General features: G+C 38.6%; 3 protein-coding genes across 3 annotated transcripts; 2 read left to right on the top strand and 1 right to left on the bottom strand.

The window, feature by feature from the left end:
* Positions 1–2,246: 2,246 nt before the first annotated feature.
* On the top strand, positions 2,247–5,711 carry grk1b (G protein-coupled receptor kinase 1 b). Its single transcript, XM_068600537.1, is given in 8 exon segments — positions 2,247–2,311; positions 2,313–3,060; positions 3,810–3,937; positions 4,134–4,291; positions 4,693–4,776; positions 4,874–4,998; positions 5,128–5,329; positions 5,428–5,711. Coding segments are annotated over 8 exon segments (1,794 nt in total).
* A 7,167-nt stretch (positions 5,712–12,878) lies between these two features.
* On the top strand, positions 12,879–15,301 carry LOC137802854 (claudin-15-like). Its single transcript, XM_068601016.1, has 5 exons — positions 12,879–13,104; positions 14,219–14,383; positions 14,801–14,882; positions 15,002–15,112; positions 15,202–15,301. Exons 1-5 carry the CDS (start codon positions 12,888–12,890, stop codon positions 15,299–15,301), a joined length of 675 nt encoding a protein of 224 aa, XP_068457117.1. The 5' UTR covers positions 12,879–12,887.
* A 1,702-nt stretch (positions 15,302–17,003) lies between these two features.
* On the bottom strand, positions 17,004–18,963 carry LOC137802434 (thialysine N-epsilon-acetyltransferase-like). Its single transcript, XM_068600285.1, has 6 exons — positions 18,686–18,963; positions 18,542–18,593; positions 18,084–18,167; positions 17,763–17,864; positions 17,622–17,662; positions 17,004–17,525 (listed from the first exon to the last, which is right to left on the bottom strand). The coding sequence occupies exons 1-6, from the start codon at positions 18,746–18,748 to the stop codon at positions 17,346–17,348; spliced, it is 522 nt and encodes a 173-aa protein (XP_068456386.1). The 5' UTR covers positions 18,749–18,963; the 3' UTR covers positions 17,004–17,345.
* Between the last annotated feature and the right edge of the window lie 53 nt (positions 18,964–19,016).

Genomic DNA, 19,016 nt, shown 5'->3' with positions numbered 1-19,016 from the left:
GTTGCATACCTTCAGGCAACACTCCACTTCCAATCGGCAGTCTGCGTCTGACTCAACAGATCAAGTTCAAATATGTTGATGTCGCTTTGATATGCATCTCAGTCTTTCTTTTTGAAATAGATATGATTCAAAACATAGATTTGGCAAGGAAAATAGGAAATATCACTCAAGGAGAGTATCAATTAAGGGTTGTGGTTTGTATTTTTTCCTTTTTTTTCATATAAATCCCAAGCGTGCCCTCTTTTTTGAACGGTTGACCCATGCCCATACAGAGCTAGCACCTCATCAGTAATCACTCCTGCTGCTGACTTACACTTATAGCTTCTGCCCAGTTGCTCTCTCCAACAGTGTCAGGGTGTAATCCTTTACCACTAATGAACAACCAAGTAGGATTTCAGGTGAGTAAACCTCGACCCGATGCGCCAACCTTTACAACCGCACTAAGACTGAGGGCGAGAAAAGGATGGTCAGAGACGAGAAGCAAAGGAAATGTGTTCAGGATCCAACAGGATGACTTACACTTGTTCTGGTTGATGGTCGAAAAGAAGAAGGAAAATATATGTTGGCGGTTACCAAACTGGATTTAAGTTTTTGCCCTCAAGTGCTCATTTGACTCCCTGCTCGTGCAAATAAGTATACGGTGAGTTCTGCGATATGATATGTATGAATTGTGTAACGATGCTGTAAAAATACTGTCTCTGCAATGGCATTATCAATTGCTTTCGCTATGACTTGCTACACATTAAGTGGTCCATAATTAAAGAAGTTGTATGTTCAATTTTATAGTCTAGTTTTATACTTCTCTTTGCTGAATCATTGTTATGGTTTGATATTAATGTGTTGCAGTAATAATAATCCCAAATCACAATTGCACAATAAGTAAATACTATCAATACTTTAAATACTAAAATACATACTTTTTAAATACTTTTACTGTCGATACTTTAAGTAAAGATTGTTGGTAATAGTTATATACTTTTACAGGGCCAATAATAAAATAGTATTTGCAACAATGTCCTCACTTCTGTTAAGTCCTCCTCCTGTTTAAACACATATAGGAACCCATCTAAAAAGTAGGTTAATTAACAGGGATGACAATTACCTGTGTTGAAAATCCCTGCTATCAGCAGTCATTCTTAATTGGATTATGTAAAGTCAGGAAAGCTCCACTGCCAAAAGTATCGCTTCTGGTACTACATGTACCAGGTCAAGAGCAGTTTATGCACATGAAATATACACCCAGAAAGACTTAACCCGATGATCCAGTGATCCACTTTACATTACCTGTCCCGTTTGGTTGCACAGAGAAGTATTTTTCTCCATGTTGCAAAGCACATGGACGGTCCAGTATTCAGTATGCTAGCAGCAGACATAAAATGATCTTGAAGTGCAGATGTTACCTTCTGAACAATCTAAAACATGTACGATGAAGGATGGTGAATATTTTTGGTTCAACAATCAAAAACTCCTTTCTTGGATTACCGCTTTGCACCACCATTCAATAATACAGGAAGCAATCTAAAGAGAATATTCGGTCACTGTGTGACCGAATATGGAGGCCAAATGCAGGCCAAGCACTCAATATTTCTTCTCTTTGTGAAATATATGCAGATTGGGATGCGCTCTCTAGTTTAAATTACAACGCCAGGGAGGTAATCTTTGACTGCTAAGCGTGAGCTGATGCCCTCCGACCCCACAGCACCCCAAATCCCTGGTCTTGCGTGATCTCGTGCACAAGTAGCACAAGCTGAGCTTAATTTCCTGGCCCGTCTGCAGCATCTGAAATAGAAAGCCCTCTTCTGTGACGTTTGTCTTTCCAACAGCAGGGTGCAGCATATCACAACGCCAATTTCCTCTAACTTGGAAAAACTCATTGTTATTGTTATTATGCTCTGGACAATGACACAGGCTCTGTGTATGAGGGAAATGAGTATTCTGCCAGAGTACATGATCAAACAAAGTAACCCGTGGAATACATTTGCTATTGATGCCATACATTATAATACCAAATATAAAAATATTCAGGGTCTCTTCTTATGTTGTGCAAAAAGCATTTTAATGATAATATGAAAATTCAATGGGATTCAAGATTGTGTTGGTGCTGTTGAAGTCATTAATAATGAAAACGGGAGAACAAAGCCTTTAGCTGCACAAGACAGATAAAGTCAAATCAGAGTAGCAACATCAAGAACAGAATATTATAGCAGATTTAATCAAAAATCTTTTTTTTTTTTTGTGGATTCAAAATGTCAAGGCTGCTGTCATCGTGTGTCTCCAGGATCATAATAATTGAACATGCCTTTTTCAGCACCCTCATTCACTTCCTTCCTGGGTTTGTGTGTGCCAGACAAAAGTGTAGCCATGGACATCGGTGGTTTGGAGACGGTGGTGGCAAACTCGGCCTACGTTTCGGCTCGCGGCAGTGTGGACGGAACGGCAGCGGCCTCCATGCGTGACAAGAAGATGCGTGCCAGGGTAAAGCTCCCACACATCCGGGATTGTGAACACATGAAAACATCTGTTGACACCACGTTTGACAGCATGTGTGTCAAACAGCCCATCGGGAAGCGCCTGTTCCAACAGTTCCTGGAGAGCGACACAACCCATAAAAAGGCTGTAGAGTTGTGGAAAGACATCGAAGACTACACCATATGTAAAGAAACAGAGAGAGTGCAGAAGGCTCAGAATGTCGTGAATAAATACTACAAGTCAGCTTCAAAGAGTTTTTGCAGCTTTTTGGAGGAGAAGGCCGTCGCTCGAGTTGTTGAAGACTTCAAGAACGCCCGCAGTGACCTGTTTAAAGAGAGCGAGCAGCAACTCCTCAAACACCTGGAGAAGAAGGCCACCGATGGCTTCAAGGACAGCATGTTCTTCCTGCGTTTTGTTCAGTTCAAATGGCTGGAGAGCCAGCCGTTTGACGAGGAGTGGTTCATGGACTTCAGGGTCCTGGGGAAAGGAGGTTTTGGGGAAGTGTTTGCTTGTCAGGCGAAGGCAACGGGCAAAATGTACGCCAACAAGAAGCTGGATAAAAAGAGGCTGAAGAAACGCAGAGGCTACGAGGTAAAGCAATGATATGCCATCTATGTCCCACCTACAGCCATTCTTATATTGTGTGAATAAAAAGAGTGACACAAAGGGAAATTATTCGAGCAAACTTATATTTAACACTATAATTAAACAGAGAGCAGAGGTTTAGTTTTCACGAAAAAGGCTCAATGCAAAGAAGCTTGTGAGTCACGGAGCAGCTCAGAGGCAATAATCGCACCTACTGCTTCCTAGAAAAGACCTGCAGGTTAGTCCACTCAATTAAACATGCCACATGTTAAAGTTTAATATTATTTGATAATTTCTCGTAGCACAGATGTAGCTAATAGCATCAGTTAAGTTTCTGTTCCCTTTGGGTTTGTCAGGAAGACAGATTAAACACCTTTTACGAATAGATAATTTGACTAGTTAAAGAAATAAAGCACAGGTGTAACTACTCAAGCTTCAGTTAATCCTGTTAAACTAAAACTTGCCTGTTAAGCTTCACTTCAAGTGGAGCATGAAGAAGTCATTGGTTAAAATCCCATGCTTAGGCGAGCGGCTGCAATGAATCCCTACACGTGGCTCATGGTCGGCCAACCCTTGAATGAGCCAGCGTTTAAAATACAATGACATGAAATGACTTGTCAGGAGAGGTGTAGGCCAAGAACACCTGTGTGGCTGGACAGCAAGAGGACCAGGCCTTTAAATATTCCCAACAGTTGACATTGTTCATTTTTGCTTTTGTTGGATTGATTGTGTTCTGATGTTGGATTTGTGTTTAGGGAGCAATTGTGGAGAAACGCATCCTCGCAAAAGTTCACAGCCGCTTTATTGTGACGCTGGCTTACGCCTTCCAGACCAAGACTGACCTCTGCCTCGTCATGACCATCATGAATGGTGGAGACCTCAGGTGCTCTTTGTGATTACACCTTTATACACACCCACACTGACCTCATCACCATGCTATAGCACTCATTTATGTTCTTAACACATGGGAACAGTGTTTCGCTCCCTAGTCAGCTCAAGTAGATAAACTGGCATGCGGCCCTCCTCCAAACGTCCTCATTTTACAGAGCCTTCCTCTTACATATCATCCTCTCTTACAGGTTTCATATGTACAATGTGGATGAAAAGAATCCTGGCTTTGATGAGAAGAGAACATGTTTCTATACAGCTCAGATCATCTGTGGGCTGGAGCATCTTCACCAGCACAGGATCGTCTACAGAGACCTGAAACCAGAGAACGTGCTGCTGGACGACGCAGGTGAGCATCACTTCATGCCAAGCCATACTATGTCTGCTTTAATATTAGGATTTTTTCTATGACATTATATTCTCACTTTTCTTTTCAACGCATTACGTTTTATATTTTCTTTTTTTTTATATTAATGCATTTTTATCACTTTTTTATGACATACTATATAATTACTTTTTGAAGACTTACTGAATTCTGACGTTTTTAAGACACAGTATATCATGACTTTTTTGACATCCTATAATAAATCTTTTTTTTAACGCATACCATACTATGACCTTTTAGAACGTTTCACTTGCTGAACTCTGAATTTATATGACTTTTAAAAACATACTATTCTATGACTTGTTTTTCGACATATCGGCTGTTTATTTAAGAGCCACTGTTGTAATCAAAGCCTTTTCACTCAGGACACGTCCGCCTGTCAGATTTGGGTCTGGCTGTTGAACTTCCACCCGGAACCGACACAACGACTGGATATGCAGGAACGCCAGGTCAGAATAAATCCAATATATTGTTATTAGGTGAAATGAAGAGCATGTTTCTCTCAGCAGTCTATTGTGAGTGCAATAATTCTGTCCATAAACATAGGCTTCATGGCCCCTGAGCTGCTGGAAAAGAAGCAGTATGACTACTCGGTGGACTATTTTACGCTGGGAGTCACCATTTTCGAGATGATTGCCGCCAAAGGGCCCTTTAGAATACGAGGAGAGAAGGTACAAACATGTGTGGAACAGACACATCGGGTGACTTTTATGGAAAATAATATCTTCAATTCCCCTGTTTGCTCTTGTCCAGTGCCAATTCTGCGATGCCGAATCATATGCAATGGTCTCTTTCTTCAGGTTGAGAATGACGAGGTCGCTCGCAGAATCTTGAACGATCCACCTCCATATACACCAGCCTTCAGCAAAGCATGCAAGGATCTTTGTGAAGGCCTGATGCAAAAGGACCCATCAAAGCGCCTCGGATTCAAAAACAATGACTGCGAAGAGCTCAAGAATCAGCCATTCTTTAAGGAGATAAACTGGGGCCGTCTGGAAGCAGGTACAGAGGGAAACTTTGGATAAAGATGGCACAAACTGTGGTGAACTACAAAAATGACAGGTATTGAGTTTGTTTCTTCCCCTGTGTTCCATCTAAAGGTATGCTCCCTCCACCATTTGTCCCCGATTCTAAAATGGTCTACGCCAAAGATATCGACGACGTGGGCGCCTTCAGCACGATCAAAGGTGTGGTCCTGGACAACAGTGACACCGAGTTCTACAATAACTTTTCTTCTGGAAACGTCCCGATCCCTTGGCAGGCTGAGATGATCGAAACGGGTGTGTTTGGAGAGATGAATATCTGGGGAGAGAATGGCAAGCTGCCCAATGACCTTGATTCAAACTATGTGGAAGCCAAAGGGGGAGGATGTGCGCTCCTTTGAGCAGAAACAGATGGAAAGAGCAAAGGAAAGAATATCTTAAATCCAACACATTTGGATACATTTTGGGCTCATTCGATGCCACTTAACCGTAATCTGTATGATATGTCATTTGTACAATGTCCTTGTTCTAAGGAATTTGTATTATTTGCATATTTAAATATATATTTTCATCAACGTATATTGTAATATGTAGAGTGCTAAAGTAAAGGTGGAATCATGGAATACATACGCTCTATGGTGTGATAATATATGTAATAAAAAATGTAAATATGGTTGCAAAAATAATGACGTACAACATACGTCAATATTTTTGTTTCATAATCACAGACAAATTGAATAAAAGTAGAAACTATATACAATGTTTACATAACACCAATGATTCAAAAGAAAGTATCGACGTTACTATTATTATAATTACCTATTATTAATATTAAATAATGATGTATATATGTATTTGTTATGGTGTACATACATATAACATTGTAGAAAGCAATCAATAAAATCTTGCAAAGCACAAAAATGTGTTCTGTCTTCTTTCCACGGCGTCACTGTCCACACCAGTGTGTTTCTGAGGCTGTCCACCAATTTCAAGAAAGATTTCAATCAAACATTTCACTTAATTATCTATATCGGACATTAATATTATATAAACCTTCTAAATGTTACTTACAATGGACTTTTGTGATTTTGACCAGTCAATATTTAATCCATTAATGTATATTACAATTGTGGTAAATGGTAAATGAAAATGTGATACAGCAACTTTCTACTCCTCTGACGACTCAAAGTGTGATTCATTACATGTCAACATTAACCGATTCACAAATTAACAAAACTCATGCACTTTTGTGCACACGTCACACGCCAAGCAGCCTTCATGAGCAATTTTGGGGTTCACTACCTTATTTTAACATGTAGACTAGAGGAGCCGGGAGCTTGTTGGTCTTGTGTTTGATGAAAAAGTCATTTCTTTTGTTTGAAATTGTAATAATCCCTAATAATGATATGTAATGAAAAACAACAACAAGGCTCTAGTTACTCTGGTTACACACTTAACCATTATCTTCATTATCATATTATTATGAGCCCTTCTATTTATAAAAAAAAGTACATGGCACATTATTTAAACATGTTGAACCGACACCAGTGGTGTCTACCCATCAGACTACACACCCAGGTTGAGGATCAAACTACTTTTTAATATTTACACACACAGGTGATGGTGTGGTTTAGGTCTATGATGCTCTATTTTAGATAACAATAAACCAAAGTTTCATATTTGGTCAAACAATCACCAGCACACTTGTTTATTTAAATTGGCTCAGTCCTCTGGGTGACCCGCTGGGGTAAATTATTAAACCAAGGAGCATTTCAGGTCTCACTTCAAAAGTTAATCTTAAATTAACACTTCAGCAGTAAAAGTGACTGTGGGATTACATTTTATTACGTACCATTATCAGGTCTACGCCAAAGAATTCTCGTACTTTAACCCAATTTTACAAAGAATGATGCTCTAATTACTGCCAGCACATATTTGTTTTTTAATGAAGATTTAAATAGTACAGTGAAACCCATCAATCACCCCATTAATACTTATTTACTTATCAAACAAGAAAAGAAAAGAAAGAAGTCTTAACAAGACTGTGAGTCTACAGCCATGCACAGCTCTGCTCTACATCAGGATGCTAACACGCTCTCAATGACAATGCTAACATGCTGATGCGGGTACGCAATCTTTAGCACGCTCACAACATCAGTTTAGTAAACTATCACTTGCAAGTATTCGTTCTTAAACACACACAAAAAGCTAAATGTAAACCTGCTGGCACGAGAGGAAAGGTCAGGGGATGAGTAGAGGGTTCCCTCTCTGGGGACCATGCATGTCCGTACAAAATGGTGTGACAATTCATCCAGTAGATGTTGAGACACAGACCGACATGTCCATCTATGATCAAGATGAGTCTGAAGCTATTCTTGTAAATCAGATGAAATGTTCCATGTCACCATCAGGTGACAGCGTGGTCAGCTACGGTCCGCCATCCACACCAACGACCTTTTCTAGCTCCTTTGTACATGTGTGTGTCTGAGCGAGAGACAGAGAGTTCATGGTCATATTCATTAATAAGACCAGGTATTAAATACAGGTATTTACCAAACAAACAGTGATTGTTCAAAGTTATGCCAACGTCACATTGTTCAAACAGTTTATACGACACTTTTATATTACATACAGGATGCTTTAGGGCCTGTGTGCCTTCGCTCTGTCCTGCTGTCTGGGCCTGTGTGTGTGTGTGTGTGTGTGTGTGTGTGTGTGTGTGTGTGTGTGTGTGTGATGGTGGTGGTGATGATGATGATGATGATGGAGAGAAAAAGGTTTCAGAATGTGAGGATCACATTTCTGAAATGAGTCTGAACGTGACTTTGAAGAAGTGGATGAGATTGAGCACCAACGAGTGAATATGGATGATCTGAGCTCACGGTTCTATGCTCTGACCCTGAGGATTATATGCTGATGCAGGAGCATCACTCATCATATCTTTATTATAATGTATTTTTTATATAGATATATATAATTTAAAAAAAACAATAGCACATTAATTCACACATGTGATCAAAGAAGGGTAAAGCGCAAATATGAATTATATATGCTGTTTAAACTGCTTGTAATTGGGATGAAGTCAACATAAATTCATTTTAACATACAATTGTGTTACTGAGTTCAATAACCAGCCAACATAATGAATGTTCAAGGAAAAATGCTTTCAAATGTTGAAGCACAGCACCAGTGTTTCTGTGCTTCAGGATGAACACAGATGCATTGTCTCTGCTGCATACACACACAAAATGAAATGTAATCCTTTTTTAAATGTACTTTTGGGAGTATTTAGGGAACTCTTAAGAGTTCACCTGCAAACACTAAATCAAACCATAGCAACACGTTTGCTATTCAAAGATTACTAGTAGTACTACATCTACATCTACTACTACTACTACTACTACTACTACTACTACTACTACTACTACTACAACGAGGAGTGATGACACCTAGTTGTAGTAGTAGTAGTAGTAGTAGTAGTAGTCGTAGTTGTAGTCGTAGTAGTATAGTAGTAATACAGGAAAAGACACAGCAGACATACAGATAAAGTCTAATTGTTATAACAAATGGTAATCATTTGTAATGACGTTTAACATTTTAAAATGAAAAATTAGCTTCAACTATTTTCTGCTAAAACATGCAATCATGCATTAACTTAAACTGCAAAGTCAAATCATCCTAAACCCAACAGAAACATGTGTTTGTTCTCGGTGAAGTAGTTGATGTGAGCGTAGGCGCTGGCTTATGGTCACAGCCGAGTCAGAGCCTGGCGAACATTCATGTTGGAACTTTCCCTTTAAGCGGGCAGGTCAATGCGGTCAAAACTATATTTCAGCTGAGGGAAGGGCAAGAAAATAAAATATTAACAGACGTAAGATTATGATTTAAAGGCTGAATGTCTATTCAATACTGTAAGTATATGACAGTACTTTGAACTGTACTTGTAATTATTGGCTGGCAAAAGAGAATTCAGATTTGATAAGATACTGACTAAATGGTGAAGTTTCTCATAAACAAATAGTAGCTCGACTCAGACAAACGGTAAACATCTGTGTTTACTTTTAGAGTAATCTTCACACAGTATCGAGCAGATTTTCGCAAAGGTTTTGTAAAGACTGAGCATAAGTACAGATGGTGACTGTTTGCTTCCTTCCATATGTTCCTTAATGTATCGACAACCCATCAATCACCAGGGTGTGTGAGAACAGTCTGGTCCTCTATAGGTGACAGCACGTACTAAGTCAACATGACGTTTCATCAGAGTTACATTTATATGTGAAAAAAATGTACGTACAAAGAGCAAGACTTTCAATGTATCTTTTGTCCTGTATGACTTGTTAATGCTTAACCGGTACTAAAATAGTCACTTTCTGCCTTCAATAAATCACCCACTTTGCAGAGCTTTCATTGTTTGCTTTGCTCTCTATTCAGTATTTCACATTCGTGTTTGCTTATACAACCTTAAATGACCTCCCTACAATCTCAAGCTACCAATTCCTCAAACGGGAATACAGGCAGGAGGACAAGATGATGTAAGCAAACATATAAAGCAGATGAATGATACCCACAGAGTAAACCGTCAGAACAATAGGAATATCCCTTCACAGATCACATCATGAAACTTTTCTCTGCTCATTCTGATCATACAGTTATGATATATCTTGCAATTATGACAGCAATGCATCTTAAAACACTTCTGCTGATAAAACGATCAACTGTCATGTTTACAGCCTCCTGAAGAAGCTTCAAAGGCACATCAAAGCAATGTGTGCCAAATGATTCCAGCCATTTGGCCTATGGATTTGAAACCGTGATATCTATTTTACAAGAGATTATCTTTCACGCCACTGCCAATCAAAAGAGGGGAGAAAAAAAAACCTCATTGTATACCAACATTTCTATGGTAACATGCCAAGCACAGGAAATGTCATGAATTTTGGGCGGGAATAGCAGACTTACAATGTAGCTGCACAGCCAACAAATCAATGTTTAAATTAGTTCAGGTTTGAGTGCATGAGGGTAAAACAAAATCTGTTCAGTTCTCATACTCCAAAAATGCATATCAGTTACAGAAGTTGTGAATAGAGATCATCACAGAGGTACTATCTATTAGATTTGCTCATTAATTATTTACAGATTACTTTCAAGATGAAAGCGATCCTCGAGGTTGTAGCACTTTTCCTGGGTTTTGCAGGATGGATATTGGTTTTCATATCACTAGAAGATCAATATTGGAAAGAATCGACCACTGAAGGCAGTGTAATTACAACCTCCACAATCTATGAGAACCTCTGGATGTCTTGTGCAAGTGATTCAACAGGGATCTATAACTGTCGGGACTTTCCATCTCTTTTTGCTCTCCCAGGTAAGTCCAAGCAGAAGGAGTGACTGTTACAGCATTTTTGTCACTTGTTTGTGTGTCAGCTGTAAAAAAAAATGTTTTAATGTGACTGTTATTGGTCATGAATAACAATTTACTAATTATTCTACAATGGGGTTTTTTTTTATATGCTTTTACATGATTTTCTTTAATAATCCAGCTTCATGTAACAATTGACATGTTTTATAATCTCTGTCACACTGAGAGAAATGTATATTTGAGTATGGCTTGTCTTCTCCTTAGAAACTTAATATGAAATGCACATATACATAATCAGATTATAAACATATACATAAACATATATGGCCGTGCTGTAATCAGCAGCAGCAGCTGTGCAATCTAACACAATGTCTCGGGAAAGCTGACGCTGCGGTTGTATGAGAAGAATCTACATCCACTTTGTGAACATTTATGGCAACACATTGTCCTGGATTGCATTATATTTTGAGGTGAACACAGTGTCAGATCTCATAAACCTTATAAGCAATACTGTATCACCATAAGAGTATCCTTACATTGTGCTTCTTTTTATACTATCCTGACATGTAGCCATTGTGTTCAACCCTTTGATACACACGCTATGCAAACCCCTTCTCAGGCACAACATGGGTCCAAAATGACCCGTATTGACCGACAATGTTATTTCAATAATGGTGTTTCTTTGCTATATTTTTTGGAAATCCATTTATTTCACCATGTAATGATCAAAGTATTCATTAGAAATCTTGGTTTTGATTACCAGAAATCATTATTTCAATTTTTACTTTCTTCATTTATGAACTAAAATGATTTTTTTTCTTTCTATTTTTGCATCAAGTTTACACACACGGGTTGACTCATATGTAAACTATACTCACAAAAACTATTTTAGTTAAAAAATTAAGACAGAGAAAAATAAGAAAACTATTTATGGTAATCAAAAACAATATATTTTAATGAATACTTTGTATTATTTAATGATTAAATAAATAGATTTTAAAATACAAAGCAAAGAAACACAGCATGTATAAAATAACGTAGGACATGAATATGGGTCATTTTGGACCCATGTTGTGCCTTACAGGGTTAGTGATACAAAAATGATTTTTATTAAAAAAGTGCAAAAGGACAAATAAAACTAAGAACTTGTAATGATCAAAAACAAGTTAATCGTGGATTTCCGGAAATTCCGGAAGACAGACAGATAGATAGATAGATAGATAGATAGATAGATAGATAGATAGATAGATAGATAGATAGACAGACAGACAGACAGACAGACAGACAGACAGACAGACAGACAGATAGACAGATAGATAGATAGATAGATAGATAGATAGATAGATAGATAGATAGATAGATAGACAGATAAAACGTCACGTATAAGCAGTAAAGACAAGTTGTTCTTAGTTCTTGTGAAATGGTATTTTGTTCTTGTCCTCATGATATAATGGAATTCATTACAAAACCACTGAAACTGTCGTTACAAGTGTCCAGAAAGTTGACTTTGACTTTGAGCAGTTCTTGTGTTTAGGTTGTAAAGATGTGCAACAGTCAAGTCAAATCCTTTTCTTTACGTGTGGCCTAAAGGCCTCGGCGGTACCTCATCGCCATGATGATAACCACACTACATTTGTATAACAAAGGAAAGCCAGACTTTTGGGCTCAGTTGTGAGAGAAGCAAACAGGTTTATCTGCTGTGCAATAGACCTGGTCGTCTGCAGCTCAGTATGCTGGGATGCCCCCCTCACCCTCAAATGCCCCTAACATACCCATCATGCTATGGACACAGGGTGAAGTGAGCAAAACGTGACTCCAATCCCATCAATAACGGTTTGATATTATTGACACAGCGTTCAAAGCAAACGTCAAAAGGTGACAAATGGCTTCACGTCTATAGTCGATAATAGGCAGGCTTGTAGGTTGGTCCCTGTTGTCCCTTAAGTTGGGTAAACATGTGGAGTCTTTGAAAAGGTTCAATAGAGTTGAGGATAAAAGATGTCATCATAAGTGGGCTGTTTGGAATGAATCATTAATTTGTGGTTTTCTGTAACGTCTTCGCTCTGGGGTTGCTGGGAATTAGTCTGGCAAACTGAGAATTTGGGGCCAACAAATCCACACGTTTGCGCAGGACGATAGCTTGGAATCAACATTTGAATTTAGCGTTTCTCTCTCTGGATAACGAAACGATTGAAGATATTGACAGAAGAAATAAGGGAGTATGAATGCCATAGTGGAAGCCTTGGCCTTCTTTCTGGGGTTTCTGGCTTGGCTGATGGTTGGGATCGCCATTCCGAATCGATACTGGAAGGTCTCGACAGTGGACGGTAACGTTATCACGACATCAACCATCTATGAAAACCTATGGATGTCCTGTGCAACTGATTCCACAGGAGTTCACAACTGCCGAGATTTTCCATCTCTGCTGGCACTTAATGGTATGTAGCCAACACAGAAATAGTTTAATTTGTGTTGAATACTTCGTATCTGGTTTAACCGCTAATCCATCCAAGGATTAAGGACTTTGAAGACTGCAACATAGCAAACGAGAAAAACTGTATTCCTCAAGCAAGATAGTATAAACATTGTAATTCCTCTACGTTGTCTAAAAGTGGGAGAATGTTATGTACAATAAAACTCTTTCACGCAAAAAAAAAGCTGAATTTTATACCACTGCTCAAACTCAAGTGTGGACATTAGTTGACATTGTTTACTGTGATTTCGACAGCATCATAGTGTACCTTTAAAAGCATATCAGGAGCAATCTACTGTACTGATTATAATCTGTGTTACAGGCGGAGAATCTGAGATATGATAAGCACAACCACAGTGAACCCAGACCAACTCAACACCCATAAAATCATTTTAAAAAACACATTTTTAAGACTAGTCATTCCTATTTGTTGTAGACTGTAAACTGCTTTGGCCAAAACTCCTGTTAAGACATGAATTGAAGTGCTTGAGCCCTCATCTCATTACAGCATGAACACACTTTCCAGTTCACATTTATAGTTGTGTTTTGTCAAGAGGGGATTTGAAAGTAGTGATGAATCCAACCTGTGTGGTTCCCCTTCAGCCAACTGGAGCTACAGATGTTTCTACAAGTGTGACTACAATTCATCTGTTGGAAAATGCTGGATGTTTGGATCAGTTTAAGAAAGTGTTTTTGATAAGTTTTGTGTCTAAAGTTCTATCTGAACCAGGTGTGGCCCTCTAACGATGTCTGAGAGGGCCCCGCTGTGCTCTGAGGACCAGGGTTACCATCAGGAAGTCTTTCGAGGGCCCCACCTCTTGTCCTGCTGTAACGCTAAATGTCATCTCTGTGGCTAAAGCATGCATTTTAATAAGAACAAGTGAAGATTGCTTTTAATAACGCAACTATGCATTTGATTGGTTCATGTTGTACAAGTATAGAAGTATGTGTAACATAATCTTACAAGTAGGGATGGTACCATATGAAAACATTTTAGCAATCAGTATAATAATCCTGTATTGTCCATCCACTAATTCCAAGTGCATGTATCCTTGTATTTATCCATGTTTTGCACACAGGGTACATTCAGGCCTCCCGGGCACTCATGATCGCTGCCATTGTGTTCGGGACGTTCGGGCTCGTGGCTACTCTTGTTGGAATGAAGTGCTCCAAGATAGGAGGAGAAAACTACATCCTGAAGGGAAGGATCGCTGCAATTGGAGGAGTTTTCTTTTTACTACAGGGTAAAGACTTGGGGATGGATGTCACAGTCAGTTTCAGTTGGGTGGTGCTTGATGTAGAAAGGTCCCTGTGTTTATAGTACTTTAAAATAACTGAGGAAATTGTCACAATCACACAACACAAAACAGCTAGAAAGGTAAATCATGTCTGCACAAAAGGTGGTCCTTAGTCTCACAAACCTGCTGATGCTCAAGGTATTTGGATTGTGGGAATAATTACATCTCAGGATGTAAAACACAAAGCTTGTAATCTCAGGGACCTTTGTGTCCATAAGCAGAATACTCTTTGCTATTATTACGATGTATAACACCACATTTTTTTTTACCTTGTTCATGTTATCTTAGCTTGTTACTGTGTTTGTTATTTGCATTGAAAAAACGTCAGTTTGCCTAAAGTAGATAGTGTTTTGTGTTTTGTAGGGACTTGCACCATGATTGCTATATCTTGGTATGCTGCCAACATCACACAGGAGTTCTTTGACCAGTTTTATCCAGGGACAAAGTAAGTCAATACTCTCTGCATCAGTATGTCACGGAGTTGAAAAGAAACAGAACAACGGCTAAATATGGATGTATGAATAATACATGGGAACATACATGTTCAATGTCATTGTGTCACAGGTATGAGATTGGAGAGGGTTTGTACATCGGCTGGTCTTCAGCTACACTCGCCATTTGTGGAGGCGCATGCCTGTTGTGTGCTTGCAAAGTCAACACACCCAAAGAAAAAATGTGAGTATGTGTTGCTGAAACATTTGATCATTGGGTAAAGTATATATGTTGCATAATCTCAGGACTGAAAGGTGTCTTTTGTGTTGCAGTCCATATCCATACCAACCATCCTCCAGAGGACATGTGCTGTCGCCTGTGGCAATGTCTCAGTCTGTCCCCAGCAACTACGGTCGAAACGCATACGTCTGAGATGAGATTGTGTAGAAGTGAAAGCCAGTAAAATCAATTCACTAGAAGAAAACCACTATGAGAAGGCAGGATTTACAATGGAAACCATTATAAAGCCTCACGTTCACTTACTAGTAGTTTAGGAGCAGCAACCTTTTTGATTTCCAATCTAAACCTTTGACAATATATATATATATATATATATATATATATATATATATATATATATATATATATATATATATATATATATATATATATATATATATATATATATATATGATGTATATGAATTTGTAATGTGCATGAACTGTTAAAATTGCCTATATATACATAGATATGCAATTTACCTGACCAGCTTGCTGTTGCTATAGCAAGAGGAACTGCAACATAATGAAAGCTGTGACGGGGTAAACATTTGGTACAGTGTTGATCACATATAACATAATATACGATAGACTACAATGTGGTAGTGACACTATAGTTATAACAGCCTTAAATAAGCACACATCTACACCAAATCACTTTTCCATTCCTCCATGTTCATGATTGCTACAGGGTGACTCTTGAGAGAAAGTTGCAGGAAAGCTGTGGAATAAGTCATGAAAATGTGGATCCTCTGACCATAGAGGATGTGCTACTTTGACATTATTTTAAGATTAAACATCAGATCACCTTACATTGTTTTAAAATTGAGTTCAAGTATATGGTGCTGGTATGTAAAGTGTTGTAATCCTTTGTAATATCTGTGTATTCACAAACTTGCCATTAGGTTTAATGATCAAGAAAGATGAGAGCCACTCCCCTTCCACAAAACACATCACTTCTTGTGGTTGTGCTACAAATTCAGAATAATTTGTCTGCAAAATATTAAGCTAAAAAAGCTCTTCCCATTCGGAAATGAAAAGGCAATTCCAGAAATTTCTGAAATCTGCTTAATCAATAATCTGGCTGGTCTTAAAGTAAATAAAGTTCTTAGTAGAATGATCTAATGTCCATCACATTACATCTGTAAAAGAGAGTAAATCTGATTATTTAACTTGATGGTGCAGAAGTCATGGAGGAAATGTGTTACTTCAACTTTAAACTGTAAGCAGTGATAGCAACACCAGGGCTTTCACAGGGTGGTTCTTTTCAGACGCCCATCTCTGAACACTTTAGTAAAGGGTTGAAACACATATAAACATAAAGCCTTTGTAAGTTGTGTGCATTATAATCTTTTGTAGCACATGTGTATTTCAGATGTAATGTCACTGTTTCTCTTTTGGCTGATTTTACATGTCTTTCTTTGGATTTCAGTATGTTTTATACAAAAAATAAATATAATTTCCACCGACTGATTGCAAAAACACAATGAAAGTGTTAATTAAGGATTTGGATTATCAACATAACGGACATAATTTTATGAATAAGGTTTTAATTACAGAACTATTCTAGGTAATCCCCTCCTCTTTAACCGTAGCAGAAAACACTTCCAGCTTAGATTCCAGTCCAGACACAGTGTATAATGTAGGTTAGCCTCAGCATTGCACGGCTGTCCACAGAGTTCATTTTCTGTTAGTTAAATAAGCCACCTAGTGGACAAATACGGTATAACATCTGGGATTGTATTTAATCAGGTCAAATCAATGTGTTGCTGGTAAATTGGCCAAAATCGTCACCACACATCATCAGATCCTAGAAACAATACAATCATCAAGGGCTGTACTGAAGGGCTGTTTAATTTACTAATAAAAGGTTAAAAAAAAAATAATTATACATTTAAAAATGAATGATTGATTTGCACATTGCAATGAACAATGACAAAGGTGAAGCAGATGCTTCTGTGCCTGCTAAATGAATGATGGTTAAAGGTACCTTCATGAAAACACAATTATTAAAAATCATATTTCCAAAGAATATAAGTCCTTGTGAATAATATGAAACAAGATTTTGTCAAACTAGGAGATAGACAAGCTGGTGGGGAATTGGGTAAACTGAAGCATATGCTGACGTCGTCTTCAGGGTGAATGTTTAACAGCCACATTTATTCACGGCAGGACACACATTTTCACTCGGAAAGCCTCTAATCTTCAGGAGCTTCATTGGCTAAATTGTCCAGGTCTCGTCCGTCAAAGCGTAAAAAGTGCCGGCCTTCGCTGACGGTGAGGTCCTGAGCTCCTTTAGCAGCATAGAAGTCTCGAGAGGGCTTATTCCAGTCCATCACAGACAACTGCAGCCGCACGCACTGCATCTTCTTCCCCACCTGAGAAGACAAAAACATGCACTGCTACGTCTTTGCCACACAGGACACATTTCTCATACAAAACGACGATTTAGTGGTCAACAAAGACATGCTTACCTCAGCAACTTTGCTCAGTAAACCCTTGCCAATGCCCTTTCCTGTAATGGTAATCAAGATAAATGTTTTTACAACAGAAACGTTAATAAATTATGATTTGCGCAACCAAGCAAGCAACAACTCAATCCATATTTGATTTACCCCTGAATTCTTGCATCACATACAAGTCCTCCAGATACACCGAGCGGCCATTCCATGTACTGAAGGTGTAAAAGTAAAGGCCGTATCCAACAACTGTGAATCCTACATGGACAAAGGGTGCAAGCAATAAAAAAGACAAGCAGGCAGAAAACCACCACCAAAAGGAAATCCCTACAAATATAAAAGGAATATTTCATTGTGTGTCGTGAATAACATCTGACACAGTTGATGTGTGAGGCGACACTTGTCCTTCGACACTTAATGGAAATATCTTGTCAACGTCACAAACCTGTCTGACAGGGAGCAACACAAATACTTCACCTTCTTTCGATTTATGCTCCTCCGGCACTTCTGCAACGAGGCATTCAAAGAAGGGATTGTGGCCGAAACCGTCCCGCTCCAGTTCTAAAGTAAAGCAAGACAGATCATTTACCCAAATGGCCGCATTCCATCTTCACATTACAAGTGCAGGCACTCATTACTCAAGCAACTTTCAATTAACAGTATTAATTAATGGATTGTAAGGGAGAATGCTTATAGTTATTCATAGAGGAACTCATATTGGTTGTTTTTAAGAGTAGGAAGACGTGCCATGGATCCTTTCCACCCATACAACCACATTAAAAATGTTCTCCAAGAGATTTGATCCGACTTCAGATTCAGCTCCGCTGTTAACCCTCACTCCTGCGTCAACTAAAACGTCACCTCAGTTACTTATTAGAGCTGTCTATTTACTCACGCCACACACCCTCTCAGGATTCATACAAGTACAGAATTACCTTCAAGAGTTATCTTCACCTGTTCCGACATGTTTTCATAAACAGCCAACTCCTGAGGAAAACATCAGATTGTATTATTTAATTAGGTTATGTGTGAATGCATTATATAACCTGTGTCATTTGACAAATACAGCAAAGCCTCACCCATATCATTCTCAATATTTCTTTGCAGTCTTCCTTCGCTGCAGGCCGGACTTTGAAAAGCATGTTTGTAGAAACTACCAGAGTCCGCACTTGACTCTGATTGACCGTCTTCCTGCTCCGACTGAAGTCAGGTAACCGCGAATCTTAACTGCGTTGATGACGACAATAAAGTCTCAGGAAGTGGTTCCGGTGTTGCAATTATGTCTTCAAAATAAAAACTTTATTTTACAACGAGTAAATCTTAAACAAGTTTTTAATCTTGGTCGCAATGCTTAGTTGGAGTCGTAGTTCATTATTGTAATCTTGAACTTATTCTGGCCTGCCAACTGAC

This window comes from Clinocottus analis, unplaced genomic scaffold, assembly GCF_023055335.1.
Source record: "Clinocottus analis isolate CAN_PGR_092001 unplaced genomic scaffold, fCliAna1.0.p SCAF_5, whole genome shotgun sequence".
Lineage (NCBI taxonomy): Eukaryota > Metazoa > Chordata > Actinopteri > Perciformes > Cottidae > Clinocottus > Clinocottus analis.
This window is presented reverse-complemented; position numbering and strand designations above follow the sequence as displayed.

Excerpts from the sequence above, each read along its gene's own strand:
- LOC137802854 (XM_068601016.1), top strand. The coding sequence starts at position 12,888 with ATGAATGCCATAGTGGAAGCCTTGGCCTTCTTTCTGGGGTTTCTGGCT. Across the intron at positions 14,384-14,800 it reads AGTTTTCTTTTTACTACAGG|GGACTTGCACCATGATTGCT; the intron begins GTAAAGACTTGG and ends TGTGTTTTGTAG. Across the intron at positions 14,883-15,001 it reads CAGTTTTATCCAGGGACAAA|GTATGAGATTGGAGAGGGTT; the intron begins GTAAGTCAATAC and ends ATTGTGTCACAG.
- LOC137802434 (XM_068600285.1), bottom strand. The coding sequence starts at position 18,748 with ATGCTTTTCAAAGTCCGGCCTGCAGCGAAGGAAGACTGCAAAGAAATA. Across the intron at positions 17,663-17,762 it reads TGTGATGCAAGAATTCAGGG|GAAAGGGCATTGGCAAGGGT; the intron begins GTAAATCAAATA and ends TTACCATTACAG. Across the intron at positions 17,526-17,621 it reads TACTGAGCAAAGTTGCTGAG|GTGGGGAAGAAGATGCAGTG; the intron begins GTAAGCATGTCT and ends TTGTCTTCTCAG.